The sequence below is a fragment of the Asparagus officinalis genome, chromosome 7 (assembly GCF_001876935.1).
Source record: "Asparagus officinalis chromosome 7, Aspof.V1, whole genome shotgun sequence".
NCBI classification, from domain to species: Eukaryota; Viridiplantae; Streptophyta; class Magnoliopsida; order Asparagales; family Asparagaceae; genus Asparagus; species Asparagus officinalis.
Window position 1 is genome coordinate 9224491 of NC_033800.1, and position 17446 is coordinate 9241936.

Below are 17446 nucleotides of genomic sequence, written 5' to 3' on the forward strand. Positions count from 1 at the left end.
TACGTGTGCAATCTTCGTGCAGAGTTTTCACATTTGCTGAATGATAGTATTCGACATGTTTGGATATTATGGTAATTTTTGTGTGATGATTTCAAAACATCATGGTGTTTTTTTTAAAAGTGTTTTTAAAGCACCATGGTAAATATTTTTAGCCAACAATAGTTTCACCTTTTATAACAGTAGAATTAAGCATATATATTAAATATTAATTATGTTTATAATATATTTTCATTATATATATAACTAATAGATTATATATTGCACATATTTGTAATATGTATTATATTATAATACCAAAATATTATTTTCTAATATTAATCTATTTAATTATTTTTTATATAAATATGTTATTGTATATATATTAATTTTTATTAGTAATAGTGTAATAACATTTTATTTTATAATACGATATAATATTATGATATTATTATTATTGTTATATTAATATTTGTTATAGTATATATAAGTTATCATTAATAAGTTAATTACTTCATTATATATAATTAGTTTGTTATTACTTTATAATGCAATATATTATTATTTGTTACATAATATATTACAAATACATTGAAATATATTAGTATTTAATCTTTTTATTTTCTTAGAGGAGTTATTATTTTATTATTAAATATTATTACATAACATGTTAAAATTTTAATATATTATAAAATATATTATTCAAACATTAATGATATACTCTAATAATTAAAATAATATAATAGAATTATCTTTCGTTATATAATTTAACATTATACCATCGCCATATGACTATTTATTAATTGTTATCTATTTTCATTAATTTATTTTCTTTTATTATAATTTACTATTAATTTAATATATAATATAGCATTTAAAATATAATTATTATATTTCATTAACTTTAATATATATAATGATATAAACATAGTATTGATATGCTAGGAAATTAATATTATAATGTAATATATTAAATAATTTATATTATATTATGTTACATAACTAATACATCATATTAAATATATTATTAACACACTATATTGAACGCTATATTAACACCTTTTAATTTTGTAACGCAAACAACAAATTTGAAGCAACTTTTTGGTGTTTTGAAATAAGTGGTGTTTTTTTGTTTTTGATGTTGTTGCATAACAAAAACAACATAGTTTCCAAACACATAATATTTTATTTTTGGCAAAAACACCATGAAAACATGAAAAACATCATGGTATCCAAACACTCCCTATTTATAAGTCTTGACATCAAATTAGATATCCGGCTTCCATCTATTACAATTTCACTACTCGTAACATTCATGATGAGATTATCATTGCATTAAAAATAAAATTGAAGTTAGATGTACAATGCACCAAAGAACTTTGCAATATGTGAATCATTTGAAGATGAAGCTCTCTTCTATTAGCCTCTGTACATGCAAAAAATGCCCAAGTCCAAAGATCTGAAGCTGGAGATTATCCACTTATTGAACAATCTTTCATATAACACCCTGATTTTCGCTTTACTCCAACAATAACCAGGAGAAACCTAATCGTCAAAAATCTCTGAACTAGTTACAGAAGTAGAGATACATTCGCACAACACCTGCAAGAAGAAGATAATGAGAAAACAAGAGTTTGAGATTTTTGTGACAGTCAAATTACAAAACTTCAGCAGCTTGATCATTTATAGACCTAATGCAACATTACATTATAGGTTTATAAGAGTTCAGGATAATTGACCAAGGTACTGATGACTCCAGTTTACAGCTTCAAATAGATTTCAACTCCATGGCAGACCTCTTAAATAGACAAATCAATAATCATTCTAAATGAAAATATTCTATACTGACCTCTTTTCTCAACCCTGGTTTTGTTGTAGATCCTCTGCATACTATAAGGAAGTAATTGATGATTCACGAACAATGTTAAAAACAGAGATGAGGATCTCCACGCTTATCAAAATAATAATAAGCCATTCCAAAAAGTCAGATTTTCTATTTTGGAGAATCTCCTGGAGGAATCTAATATTATGCTGCACAAAGAGAGAGAGAACAAAAAAACCAAGTTAGTCCACTAATTTACCAAATAATACCCATATGCTCTAGGAACATACAAGTTTTAGAAAGAACATTCCCATAAATTACGCAGCATCATTCTTAATGTACCTCAACGAACTTCAACTTAAAATCAAGACTGCCAAATCTTTGAGTTAGTTCATATTCATCCCGAAGATACTCCCAGATTTGAGCATAGTTTGCATTTTTCCAAGCGATGTCAGATCTGTTGCAGAAACATTGTGCTCATAGAAGTTGTGCACTATATGTGCTTGGGATACATTAAAAATCATCTATATATAAACGTTCAATGGAGAATTAACACTTTGATGCTAATATATAGGAATACGAGATATAAAATTGTTCATACTATAATGGTACCGAGTCATACTATGGAACTTCGTGAGAGTGCTTGGGATACATTAAAAACCAAGTTTGGTTTTATCCTAGGAGATCAACTCTGGAACCCATTTTATATATTATAAAGAAGACTGAAAGGAGAATACAAAGAAGCGAAAGGATATGCATATGGTTTTTATTGATTTGGTAGTCAAATTTCTGTCCAATATTGTACATTACTTGATCAAAATCAAAGTGAAACAAATGATCTCTCTCCCAAATAGTAAAAAAGAGGAGCTCATTTCACAACTTAAAACACCAAGCAAGCCAACATAAGACTTAAAAGTAGTTAAAAGTCTTCAAAAAGCCAATTGCAGTAAGATTAATGAACAGGGATAGAAAATCTAAATTTGTAACTGCCACATTCTTTAAGAGAAAAAGAACCCGACAGTGATAAGACTCCAATTACAGGAAAATTGAGGAAACCAAAGAAAAATAACTCATTAACATCAAGATTACCTCTCAAAGAGCCCGAGTTTAAGAATGACATCTGCAAGATTTGAGTTTGCCTTGCCCACTAACTGAAAGAGTTTTTTCCTTTTCATAGTGAAGGTACCAGTTTTCTCCATTCCACGGTTGATATCTGTGAATTCTGCAACCATTCCATCAACCTAAGGAATAAAAGAATAAGTTAAAATCTTTCTTGGTTGCTAAAGACATAGACTACATTTTGAGAATAAAACATACTTGTCGAATATAGTAATCCAGAGCAATACTTTGACCCAGGACACTTCCAATAGTACGAATGCCATCTATGCTCAGAGTCTTGAGCATTATGTAGTCAAGACCTCCTTGCATCCAAGAGTCCAAAGTTGGTTTTTCCACAACTGCATAGTCTGGATTGTTTCAAACTATAAAATGTCAGTAAAAGGCTAGTATCACCTTCATTTGCTCTAGTTCAAGGAAACATGCAAACATAACTATATTCTTGACCAAAGAAATATGTATGCACCTATGTCTTATGTAGCCTGGGTACTTATATATTGTCCAGCATATCCAATGCGGCACCTTTTGCCTTTTAAATTTTGTTTAAGCAAATAATTTAGAATATTTATAACACAACCTAATGATATGCTACTCACATATTCTATCCCCGTTGGTATGTCCATGTCCGTACCTCTAGCTCATTTATAAGAAAAGCTAAATGATATTGCTAATGGCATTAACTGTAATACATGTAACTACAAAATTTCCAGTAGCACAATAAATTTAAAGTAGCGATGAACAGGGGAAAACACAGATCGGGGTTGAAAAGTAAGGAGTGACTTTTTTTTTGTGCGCAGAAGCATGCAGATCAGAAACAGAATGTAGGCTGCAAAAGTACTACTACAACAACCGCCAATTTAAGGAGAATGCCAGTGCAAGCAATGTTACATTAAACGCTGGGCGCTTCTAGGCGTCGGACTTGGCGCCCAGCGCTTAGTCGCCTAGGCGGGCATCTAAGCGGTTTCTGAGCGTTTTTTTCTTTCTTCATTTAAGTGGTGGTCGATGAGGTTTTGCCGAAGGTCGGAGGAGGTAGTGAAGATGTTCATATTTGGAGGTTAATGGAGTTTGGAGGACGTGTAGGCTACGACACATAAAATCACAATCAAGGCCTACAGGGTGCAATCTACGTAAGCAGACAATGCTCCCCTAAACGCTCGTAAAATCGAGGTGGGCAGCCTAAATACCGCCTAGACGCTAGGCGCTAGTTAGGCGGCCTAGGTAGCGCCTAGGTCTAGGCGTACGCCTAAGCGGACTAGGCGGAGGTTTTTTAAAACAGTGAGTGCAAGTGCCCAGATGTGTCTGCAGATTATTTACCATTCAAGCTTTGCAGGTATTAAAATAAATGTCAATAACGAATATTAAATAGGATTCTGAACAGAAACAATGTCCTTAGTTGCAGTCTAGGAATACTTACCATCCTTCCGCATCTCTGTTAGCAAGCCAGAAGCATGCTTTTCGACAATCTTCAGATATCCATCAGCCTCGTGATCAGAAACGTTAAATAGGACAATAGAACCATACTGAAATACTACCATATAATGGCAGTGACTCTCATTTATCAGACCAACTTCCAGACCCTGAAACAGAGATCTTATTAAGTTGCATTTACTATGAAACATGCATCATGGACATCTTGAACAGCATTAGTCCAAGGAAGAGTAAATATACACATTACTGATCAATGAAATACTGACTATGTGAATTCCAACAGCTAAGTAGCAAATTAAAATCTAAAAATGTCAACTCAGTGTCTTGCTAGTTAGGTCAACCACTCGTCAAGATGGAGAGAGAGGATAAGGATCTAGTTCATGAAATTATGTCAGGCTGGAAAAATGTTTCTCATTGCTATCTGGCAATACAGTACATGTTAAACTGAAGGCAAAGCATTACAAAATGTCTACATGACCAGCTGTTACTTTATCATCTCAAATATCAAGCAATTGACAAATGACATCGTCAAGAAAGGAAAAAAGGAGCAGACACGAGGATGTTGAAGGAATTATGGTACCCAAAAGTTAAGGAAAGAAATTATCAAATTAACGAGTAGTTGGAAGAAGTGTAAAGTGAGAACAAGAGAGAATGAATCACACTAGTCCAGGCATATGCACCAAAAGCTAACAAGTTTTCAAATTAGTTGAGTGATAATCTCTAAGTTGAAAATAATGTTAGGACTCGGTGAAGAGCGAAGACCTCGATGAACATGAATGGACATAGTTAAAAGGTAAGGAACACATTAACTTAACAAAGGATATAGCCCTTAATGAGGTTGAATGGAGAAAAAGAATTTGTCTAGCCAATCACGAAGATCTAATGAAGGTTTTATTCTTGTTGTTGCTGCAAAGGTATAATCACATTATAATTCAAGTATCATGTAAGAACCACTTAAATTTATAGAACTATATTAAAGATAAAGTTATTAACCTGTTGAAAGACAAATTATTAAAGTGAATAATGCATAAAAAAATCAAATATAAAGATAAAAAGTTGAAATAGATTAAGATATACGAAATATTTTCAAAAACTATATTACATGTCATATTTCCTCATCCATAATAGAGAAATAAGATTGTTGAAGTATTAATGCATTAATTTCACTCAGTCATGTCATAAGTGATGCATAACATAAGCAATAAAATCAGCATACAACCTGCAAGTCTCGTGAATGAACAAACATCATCTAGAAGTTGGAAAGAGAAGAAAGACATTGTTTATGCATTACATAGTCTGAATCCATTTCTCATGTAATTATGTATACTAGGTTTTATACACGTGCAATGCACTTGGTTAAACATCATGATTAAGTATTTTTAGCTTATTTTATAACTAACATTTGTTCCTTAGTTTCGCTTTAATAGTTTATGCTCACTTTTGTCTCTAAACTTTAATATTGCGATTAGTTATTTTCTTTAATGTTTGTTTAAATGGGCTACACCCAATTTAAATTTTTATGTTAATATTAAAATTGATAGAAAACAAATATAATTTGAAGTAAATTTAAATTTTTATATTATTTTGACTTGACATGAAACCAATCTTTACTTGAGAAAGTACAATGTTGCAAAAAGTAAAAAATATTGAAACAATGTTATACAAAGAAGATGAATATTTAAAACCAATAAGACAAAATAATTACTTAAAAGTATGCTAAAATATACAAAAGAGAATATAAATTTTATTCCTAATCATTGATAGCCTTCATAAAAAATTATAAATTAAAGATTAATGCTAATTCTAGTATACTTTAATATGATAAAAACATCTGCACAAGCATATAAAAGTACTGAAAAAAGCTGCATTCTAGAGATTTCTAAATTCACACAAAATAATTAAACTATTCTATCAAATATTCACAAAATATTATCTTTTACTCCTATTTTTTTACTGAGCTAATATCAATCCTTCCTCATCTTTATCTTTTTCCCGGGCAATTCTATAGTAGTATCTTCGTCATCTACTCGATTGTGACATCGGGCTAGAGTTGTACTTTTTATGCTGTTATCGTTCCTGGGCTCGTTAATCTTTTATCTTATTATTTAACTTCACAAAGAAGTTAAATTATATTTCTGAAATTCAACACAAACTTCTTGAAATATAGACTTTGATCTTTTTTATTTCAATAAGAATAAATATTAATTTCATAGTTATGAAATTCTTTGTGTTCCTAATTTATTACTTAAATAAGATTAAGAGCTATCTTTTTTTCCTACAATAAATTCTTCTTATGTGCATCCAACAAGAGTTTCTGTTACGTCAATAATATTACATTTGTTCTATCCATGTTATTTTTTTACAAAGATCTAAACTAAATTCTTATATTTTTTATTGCTAATTTATCTTAGATTATAATATTAATATTTAATTTCTTTAGCATTTTAAGAACAAAGTATGAAATTTATGAATGCTTACTAATTTTTCTTACATTTTCCATAGAGAATTCTTCTTTGATTGGGATAAAATTATTAAATTATTCTTCAATGTAACTTAGTCGGTACTTCTTTAATAGACATGCCTTATGTTAATGCCAATTCAAATTATTCATGGACGTTTTCTAAATTTTAGATTTATTTTCGTTATTTTCCCATTTGCAATGAAAATAGTTTGATTATTTTGAATGATATCTCTGAACATTCTGATAGTTTCTCCATACGTAATTCATTGCATTCTTTGAATGCTAAGCTATTATATTATAGTCTTTTATCATTTTTATGGATTTAAACATCTATCAATTAATATTACTAATGTGTTTTCCTGCTCCAACTTATTAGTAAAATTTTATGCAGTTGCTTTAATTTATATGGTGATGTTAATTTTTAAGCTATAATTTTTTCTAAATTTTTATTTCTTAACCGGATATTTTTAATCAATTCTTATTGCTTTTGTTTACGAGTATCAACGTAGACTATCTTTAGATGCTGAAAAAGGATAGTAAACCCTAAATTAGAATATATATATATATATATTAATGAAAGAATATCTAACAATTATACTTTTCTTTGCCAAGTTTTAAAATTACAGCCCTTTTTGTGGTTTGGAACTTTGAGGGTGTGATTTGTAATTTTTAAAACATTAGGAGTATTTTTTTAAAATTACTTTTAAATTTGGTAGTTGTAACTTCTATGTTTCATGTGTCGGTGATAATTTTTAAATGTCATGATATTTCTTACAACTCTGAAATTTTGAGGTTGTTTTTTGTAATTGTTAAAACTATTGATTAATTTTTAAAAAATTTAAATTTTAGCGATCTACCAATAGTTTTCAGATTTGATGTGTACTGGTTATAAATTTTAAAATTTTAGAGTTTTTTATAATTTTTAAATTTTGAAAGAGTTTTTTTATAACTTTTGTAACTTTGAGGTTAATTTCGATAAATTTTAAATTTTTAGGTGCATGAGGACAATCTCTTGAATTCATTTTTTGTTATTTGCAAATTTTAAAATTTTTATAATTTTAGGGTTATTTTTTTATAATTTGAACTTTTGAGGGAGTTTCTATAATTTTTAGGATATTAAGGGTGTTAATTAAAAATTTTAAATTCTTCGGAGCTTGCTGTTAATTTTTTAATTTTATGTTTGTTATTTTAAGCTTTGAAATATTGAAATTTTTAGGTGCATTATGGTAATCCCTTGAATTCATCTATGTTGTTTCTAAGTCTTGAAATTTTAGAATTTTAGGTGCTTGTTTGTAATTTAAACTTTTGATAGTGTTTCTATAATTTTAAGATAATAAGATGTTATCCGCAAATTTTAAATTCTTCGCTGTTAATTTCTTGATTTCATGTTTGTTGTTTTAAGTTTTTAGACGTCAGGATAGTTTTTATAATTTTAAACTTTTTAGGGTATTTTGTGTAATTTTAAAACTTTTAGATTTTTTTTGCAATACTTTATGTATTATAGTATGTTAGCTATGTATAATTTCTTTATCTTTACAAACTAATACCATAAAACGATGTTTTAAATTTAATATAATTTTTTTAAACTGTTAAGCTATAGTAGTTTACGTAGGATTAGAATAGGATATAATTATGATTACGTATAATTTCTTTATTTTTACAAACATATACCATAAAAATATGTTTTACATATTTTATTGATATAAAATTTTAAATTGTTAAGCTATAGATATTTCACGTAGGATTAAGATAAGATATAATTATGATTAGGATAGATTAAGATATAAATGAAATATTTAAAATAGTGAAGGGTAATATTGACCATAGAAAGATTTTTCCAGACTCGTGCTTTTAAAGGAAGTATGATTTTGCCGAGATTCAAAGAATTCAACAAGATTAAAAAAATGGATACTACTAACAACTTTCTGAAACCTTACATATGTAAGAATAAATAGAACCTGCAGTTAATATGGGGCACAGATCAAATCATAAATTCATTCAGAGTTTCAAACCTACTTTACTTTGTGACAATAAAACTTTTGTTTTCTTCCTTCCCATCCCCAATTCACTCATTACCTAGGTTTACCGCCTGGGACACTTCATCTAGGGTGGCCATATTCGTATCCAGACATTTCCCGTATCCTTTTGTACATGTCGGGTACTCCTTAGACGGCTACTTGAATATATATTATATATAAATATATATATATATATATTATATATATTATATATTATATATATATATATATATATTATATATATATATATATATAATAGGTGAAAACTTATGTCAACTTAAGTGGATAGGGAATAGTGTGTCCACCAAAGTTTTTAACCACTCACATTGCCTAGGGATCCTTGTATATATATAAAAAATGTGTTTTATATTAATAAAATGTGTGGCTACAAACTTGTGGACATTAACTTAAAGTTGATAGGAGTCTTGCTCTATATATAATATATATATATATATATATATATATATATATATATATATACACCACACAGCACACACACACACGACATTTTAAATTAGACATGTACTCAATGTATAATGCATGTTTTAATTTAAAAAAACTCATGATACACTTCTTGAACGTATATCGTACACTCCACCTCAAATTTATGCAACTCTTTAGACTCGGGATAGATTCGTTTTAGCACATGCCCAATTGATAAGTATAATTTTAGAATGTTGTTTGGGTATCTAGTTAAAAGACAAGTAGGTTTTCAATTTATAATCTACTCAATAAAAAAACATAAAAATAATATAAAGATTTTAGTTCTCATAACATGTGAATGAAAAAAAAATATCGATCTCATATAGATTATTAATTTTGATAGGTAACTATATAGTCGTGTCCTTCTATCCTAACTTCTACAATTTTGTCGTGTCCTATATCCACACTCGTGTCCATATCCGCACCCGCACCCGTATCCGTGCAATATAGCTCGTGTAGAATAACATTATAACAAGTGTGTCTTTTAACCCATCTCCATCCTGTCCTTTTCCAAATTTCTTTCTCCACACCTAACACTCGTAGAAACTTTTTAAATAAACACGATAGCTTGTATTGAATCCTTCACCTATCATAACCCACCCTTAGCTTTCAATCTTCTACTTTATTAGTCAGCCAAGTCTCACTAGCCATCTCAACAAGAATTGTGTTATTTTGTTTTCGTAAGAGAGTTTATCACCACCCAAGTTTGTGTACTCAACCATGTCATATTTAATCCCGCTTCATTCTCTTTTGTTATGTAGGGCACATGTTTTAAGAGTATAGAAGTAAGCTTAGAAGAAATAGAGGGAATGAAAGATTTTTGTTATTATGTTGGGATATAATAGCTCTCTTGACATGGGGCTTGCCAAGTTACAATTGAAATCAAGAATATTTCACATTTCTTCAGTTAATACTTAACTAAAGTATGCTTCCTACATAAGAACGGTTTCATATCAATAGAAACCTATTGCTACTACGAAAATGACTCTTGATAACTTATTTTTACAACCCCTCTCTCTCCCTCCCTCCCCCATGCATACTCTCGAATTTAAATTGCAAGGGGTCTCTTTCATGCCCGAGAATTTGAAATTGTAAGAGGTCCCCCCGGCCTGCTTCCAACGCATTGCTTAGAATTTGAAATTGCAAGGGCAAGGAGATCACGGGCAACACTATGGCTCTATTAAGTTGGTCTTCTCCCCCTTCCTTCTTCCTTTCTCTAAATCCAACTTTCATATTTTAGGGCTTTTTCCATGGAGATCAAGGTGTGGTTGATAAATTTGTTATTCTTATGCAACATCCTTTTGGGCCTTGGCTTCCTGCTCTTCAGATCTGTGATGGCTTTTCGATCACCGTTTTTGATAATCTGATCTCAAAATATGGATTTGGTTTTTAGCACCAAACCAATTTGTTTTTTTTTAGGTTTAGAGCTTATATTTGTTGTTTGCTTGGATCTATGGTTGTTTTTGTTAGGCATGGAATCTTTATTGTGCTTGATACACTAAATAGCTTAAGATTGCAAGTTGGGTTGAGATTTATTTATTGAGAAGTCTAGAATAGAATACTGGGGTTCTATTGCAAAGCAGGTGTTATAGGAGTTATTACAACCAATGAGTTTATTTCCTAAAGAAGCACTCCCTAGTTCAGCACCTTGTCGCCTCCATCATTTGCAACATCTCTTTCTTCTCTAGAGCCACATCTCATGCAGTGAGCCGTTAGGGCCTCCATTAATGTGTCGCCTTGTGTAGCGCACTCAAAGTTTTATATTGAGAAAAGTTCTTAAGCTTAAGCCTAGGTCTTAGGTCATCTTGAGTAGTGTGCTACTGTGCTTAAGCATAGGGTTTTGTTGATCAGTGTAACAAGTACATTGTTTCACTGGGCAGCGTTTGCAAGCAAAAAAGTCAATTCATAAGTCTATTTATTGTATGGTCTCCACTCCCCAGCAATTTGTGTTGACAATCAACAAATAGTAGTTTCATGATCAAATATCATGAATCAAACGGAATGATTGCAAGGGTTTGCAAAGTAGCCAATTTGAGGATCCACTGGAGATCAATACCAAGTCTTTTTTGTTAAGTTTCCTAACTGTCTCGAATTGTTTAGGTGATGATGATGCACATTTTTTGTAGGGCAGAAAATATCATACTTGAGATATTTTCTGTCCTAAAAAAAATAGCGGGGAGCTATGTTTAAGAGTTTATCTTAAAAAAATTAATTTTTACAGCCAGCCCTTTTACCATCAGCTGCAAGCTTTTCCTTATAGGAGTATTGGTATGACTTTAAAGTTTTGCTAAGAGTTTGAAATGTCCTTTCTCGAACTAGATGCATGCACTGTAGCTCGTGTGCAGTTGGGGCCCGAGATCAACAGAGCTCCCATTTGTAACAGAGGTATATGGTAATTGTGGATATCAGTATTTGATAATATAGTCTACGATGTTTTGCTGTCCACAGTTACAAGTGGATAGGTATTTCACACAGTTCCCATCATTCAACTCCTCCTAGTTAAACGTAACACAATCTTCCATTTCACTCTACTACGCCAGCACTCACGGATTACACAACTAAACATGATCGAAATATCAGGAATGGTCTGATTTCATCTGCCATTTCAACAAACAAACTTCCTTGGCAACCTCTCTTAAGGCCTCCACGACATTAAAAAAGAGAGCGAAAACAAGAAATCAACATTAAATCTATACCTATCCATATAAAAAAAGTGAGGCAGAACAACACAGTTTTGCTTACTTGCTGATCGCCCTTGACATCATAGTACCTAAGCACCACATAATTCGTGGCCCGAGAATTCGGCGGAATCACATTGAACGCGTTCTGGGCCTGCAAGCTCCTCAAATCAATACTGCAAAATCCCCCCCAAAACCCGACATCAGAACAACACAAACGCGAAGCAAACCCTTAAAAAAATAGAAATAAAACATCAAAGAGGAATAAAATCAAGCACCTGGTGCACAAGAAAAAGGCCCTTGACGGGATGAATCTGGCTCTGCTCTCTCGCTGCTGAAGCCTCCAGCAAGTGAGTCTGATAACCGTCCTCCTCTGCACAGAAGCGGAGCCATGCTGCTGATTCTCGATGGCGGCTGCTGCTGTCTTCCTCGAATCGAGCTTCCGGGCCGGGGGAGAGAGAGGAGAGGGGGCGGAGGAGGCGGCCGCCGGCGATGCGGAGGGGAGCGGGAGGCGGCGGTTGATCCGGGAGGAAGGAGAGAAGACGCGAGAGACCAGGTGGAAGGGGCGGGAGGAGAAAGGCGAGCAGGGTTTTGAAGGAGCGGCAGCTAGGTTTTTGGCTGCAGGAAGGCGAGGCTGGAGGAGGAGAGAATGAGCTTCAGGGGTTTTTCAAAGGAGCGGAGTCGAGAGATTTCCATTCTTTTTGGAGAGGAGAGGAGAGGAGAGGAGGGAAGGGGGTTGCGCTCCAAGCTTTCCTCTGAGGCGCTGGGAAATTTACTCACTTACCCAACGTTCACTGTTCATACCCTATACCAAATGCTACACTAATATTTACCGTAGCGTTATTACTGTAGCAACATGAAACTGAAAACTGTAGTTTTTAAAAAATATATTACTGCAGCGAATACTATAACAGAGGCGCAGTGGCGTAGTCAGGAATTTTTTTTGCCCTGGGCAAAAAATCGCTGGGCTACGCCACTGCCAGACTGCCTCCATCACCAGCGTCCCCCTTGGTTTCCACGCGAAGGCGAGCAACATGAGGACGGTGATCCAGGTCACCACCGTGGCCGAAACAGCGACAGAGAGGGCGGCGCCCATGGAGAGGAGGCCGAAGACGCCGCCGTAGAGGACGGAGGCGTAGAGGGCCGGCCAACCGGCGGAGAAGTAGGAGCTGGGGCGTAGAGGGCCGACCACTTTCTTTGCCCTGCGGCAGCTGGCCCAGGCGATAAGAGTAACCCTGGCTACGCCGCTGCAGCAGCGGCGGAAATACTATAGCAGCTCAAAAAATCAAAAAACACATATAACAGTTAAATCGGAGATACGTAAACGGGCAAAAAAATATGGTTGTGATTTGCACGGATGTCACACTAGCATATATATATATATTATATATATATATATATATAATATATAATATATATATATTATATAGACATGAGGAAAAGGATGTTGTTTATTATATTATGCCTTCGATAGTAAACAAAGGGATAATAAACGCCATAAGCCGGGTGAAAAAAAAAATCTATTTTATAATTTTTAGTTTCAGATTTAAATAAAATATTCTTTGATTAAAAAAAATTATACGTACACAATATATCAGGTGATGGTAATGTTACTCATCAATGTTGAGCAGACCTTCACGGATAATAAATACCGCCTTACGCTTATTGCTTAGAGGCTCTTTTGGTCCAAAGACTCATCTATCTATCTATCTATCTATCTATCTATTGTTTTACTGATTTCTGAACGCATCAAACCCTGCTTCTTCTCCCTGAACAATCAATTTATCCCTTCTTACTCCCTCCATGTGCTACTCTCACCGCTTCTTAAACTATTAAATCCTTCCATGATTTCTTCCTGAACTACAAAACAAAATTCAGCATATAGTTGCGACTTCATCTTTTTTGCTTTGTGGGTGTTTGAAATAGTCTTATGAGGGAAAAGTGATTGTACAGGGAGTAAGGAGTAAGAAGAGGCTCGAAATAGTTTGGGGGGTGCAAAGTATGAAGAATGGAGAAGAAAACGAATCAATTAAATTTCTTTGTGAAGACTAATAAACTTCCACACGCTAACAAGAGAGGGGGAAAAAAATTTAGATCTTGCTGAGCACTGACATTATTAGAACCCACTTCATATGTTGGACATTCATTACTAGCTTTTCTTTATATTTGGACTCGAGCATCCAGCCATACTTCTCTCGCTTATTAATTACAAGTAAAAATTGCTTCAAGCCCCCAAAATTCAAGTTTCAATGTGTCCTAGCCCTTCATATTTTTTTTAAATGTGCTGCAGCCCCTTTTTTTTGAAAAAATTGTGTCCAGGGCCCTCCATCATGATTCCAGCTCATGATTAGACATGCCCTCTCATGATTAGACATGTCAGCTCCTAAAATCCCAATTTTATCATTTCTCTTTCTCATGTCAGCTCATGCCAGCTCATCCTAGCTCATATTAACTATTATAGATAACATGTTAAATGTTATCTATGTTAAATGTTATAGATAACATGTTGTTATGGGACATATCTGTTCCCCGGATATATGACTTGATGAGTCAGCATCTCAACCAGCCCAACAAGCTGACCCCCCGCCCCCCCGCGCCCCCGCCCGCCCGCCCTCCCCGTGTCGCGCGATGATAGGCGGGCGACATTGCCCACTGTCGACATTAAAAGATCCTGACCCCCCAGACGAGTCGACATCTTTATATCGACTCGAGAGACGATTGTTAGCTGAGACGAGACGACAATCCAACCAGTCGGACAGGCCGACACTCCTGAGTCGACGCGAAAGGCGGTGTCGGTCGACACGAGAATCAGCAACTCAAAGATATGGCCCTATGGACTTTGCTTCTCTACGAAACTAAAGGATTGTCCTTATCTCAAATCCGTCAGCATAGGTGTCACTTCTCAACATTGTTTAATCTTTGATGATCATCATTATGTCTCCGTCCTCGACAATCTTGAAGACTTGTCGGCTGCTGGCTCCCAATGCTGCCGAAGTGATCTCCCATCACTCACAAACCAACACGTGTGGAGCAAATGATGACTTATTTTTCAACTCACCCCTCATCACCGCCTCACTACCGTCTTATTGTAGACTCATGAAGTGACTAATCTGCCATTGGCATCCCTTATATATGTAAATGCTATTCAATATAGCTAGAGGTTCGCAATCTAAAACCCCCAAGAGCACGCACTACACAAAAACAAGAACACATAGCTCTGTTACTCCACTCAAGCTCAAGTTCATCAATTGACTTAATCGTCGGAGGTACCATGGGAGAACTTATCCCCGTCCTCTTACGACTCTTTGTGTGCAGATTGCTCAATCATCCTAAGTCCAGAATCAGACATAAAGTCAAAAAAGAAAACGGCCCATTGCAAACTCCGTGACTTTATTTGGCTGTGTGATATTAAACATCAACACATGTTAACTATTATAATTTCATAAATATGTTTTGAGCTCAATGTGTGAACTGTAATAATTAACATGTTAACTATTAACATGTTATCTATAATAGTTAACATGTTATCCATAATAGTTAACATGTTACCTATAAATAGTTAACATGCTAACTATAATAGTTAACATGAGACGTGAAGTTCCTCGGGACGACGACGGGCGGCAGAGCAGGGGCGAGGGAGGTAGGGGAGGGGGGTGAGGAGGAGGAGGAGGGAGGTGTAAGGGGAGGTGCAGCGCGGGGAGGGAGGTGTAGGAGGGGAGGGAGGCGGAGCGGGGGACGGGAAGTGGGAGAGAGAGGGATGGCGAGCTAGGAGGGAGGCGGGGGAAGGGGGCTGAGGGGCGACCAGAGGAAGGAGGAGGGAGGTGTAGGAGGGGGGGGGAGGGCTGAGGGGGACGCGAGGAGGAGGAGGGCAGGTGTAGGAAGGAGCGAGGGAGGGGAGGAAAGGCCCGGAGCTACGGGGAGGGGGCAGAAGGGAGGTGTAGGGGAGAAGGTAAAATCGGGATTTTATAAGAGTTTGCATTGAAACTTAGGAGGAGGGGCCTGAACACAATTTTTTCAAATTATAGGAGCTACAACACATTGAAGGAAGTTGGTGTGTGTATGTGTGGGTGGATTTTGGGTGGGGGCTGAGGCACATTGAAACTTGAATTTTAAAACCTTTTTCACCCAATACAGATCAAGATGAAACGATCCCGCCAACATCAAAGGGAGCAATGTGCAATTTGAGTATCGGTAAGAAGAGCAAATATCAGTAGCAGCTCCAACAAGCATGAAACAGTCTTCTGTTCTTCACGCATAACATTCATACTAAAACTCAGATAAGCTCCAGTTCAATAACGCACTTACAGAAGGTTTTACTCACGACATTACAGAAACTAGCATTGCAAATGCTAGTTAAGTTGGAACATAAGCAGTAATAAATAAATAAATAATACTTGATGCTTTCCTTTTCTTTATTATCTACAAAGATACAGCTGCCTGATAACAAGCCAAGTCCCGTTACAAACATCACCAAAGTACTCTTAGTATCTTATTATATAAAACAAGGAAAATTCCACGTCAACACCTTGAAACTTCAGCAATTGTCCAGTTTTTAATTCTAGCAAGCAGATCTCCAAAAATTTCTCAGAGACATCAAACCCCAGTTCAGCTCAGGCATCCGCTTGGAAAACATGGGAGCAACTGTTCTGAACCGAAGCAACGCTCTGATTTAGTAGTTCAAAAGCACACCCTTGACCACCCACGAACAAGATTATGTCCCTATCAATAAAAGAAAAGCGTGTTAAACCATAATTGATATAAAAAATTAAAAAAAAAATATAACATATCATAATAAAACGAGGGAAAGTCCACGGTATCCCCATAAGCATCTGCAGAAACCATCATTAGCTTCAAAACTAAAGCGGAAACTGTATTTGGCTACAAAAGCTTCTTGACTAATAATAACATATCAAGAAAATGCATGTAGAGACGCCAACTTTGATAGAATAAAGAAACTAAGCACGAACAAATGCATGTGATAGAAAATATGAATACATCAGCCTATGTAGTAGCCTATGATACCACACCTCTGACTCACTTGTGGGATGGAGAAGATATATCGTATTTTTATAAGTGGTAGGCAAATTTATCGCGTACGGACTCGACTTAATAGTATAGGCTTATCCGTATTATCAATTCATATTAAGCAACACAGGCTTACCCAAATTATTTGATTCACAGGAAATAAGGAAAATGCAAAATTTAGCAATTCAAATAATCTGAAATGCTACAGTTATCATTCTTTTAAAAATTCCAGGTAAATGAGGCTCATAATTGCCTACAGTAAGAAAACAAGTCTACTTGTTCAGTTTCTGCAGTAAATTAAAAAAAAAGTTGTAAGCCACAGATATACAAAATTAAAATTTTCTAAAAAACATTTCTTCAACATTACCCATCTATAGATTTTGCCTTAAACCACAAAGACCTGAAAGAGGTTGCACGAAAACGTAAAATAAAAAGAATT

At 34.4% G+C, this 17446-nt stretch overlaps 1 protein-coding gene and 1 long non-coding RNA gene across 2 annotated transcripts in view; both read right to left on the reverse strand.

Annotated features, from left to right (window-relative positions):
- Positions 1293–13787, reverse strand: LOC109846662. Its single transcript, XM_020415908.1, has 10 exons — positions 13779–13787; positions 12980–13249; positions 12261–12616; positions 12047–12158; positions 4329–4491; positions 3116–3264; positions 2888–3039; positions 2141–2255; positions 1826–2007; positions 1293–1578 (listed from the first exon to the last, which is right to left on the reverse strand). The coding sequence occupies exons 1-9, from the start codon at positions 13785–13787 to the stop codon at positions 1867–1869; spliced, it is 1467 nt and encodes a 488-aa protein (XP_020271497.1). The 3' UTR covers positions 1293–1578; positions 1826–1866.
- LOC109846578 overlaps positions 16243–17446 on the reverse strand; it is a 1642-nt gene continuing 438 nt past the window's right edge. The window contains exon 2 of the long non-coding RNA XR_002248561.1: positions 16243–16701. This is a non-coding gene — a long non-coding RNA (uncharacterized LOC109846578). The remainder of the gene's footprint in view (positions 16702–17446) is intronic.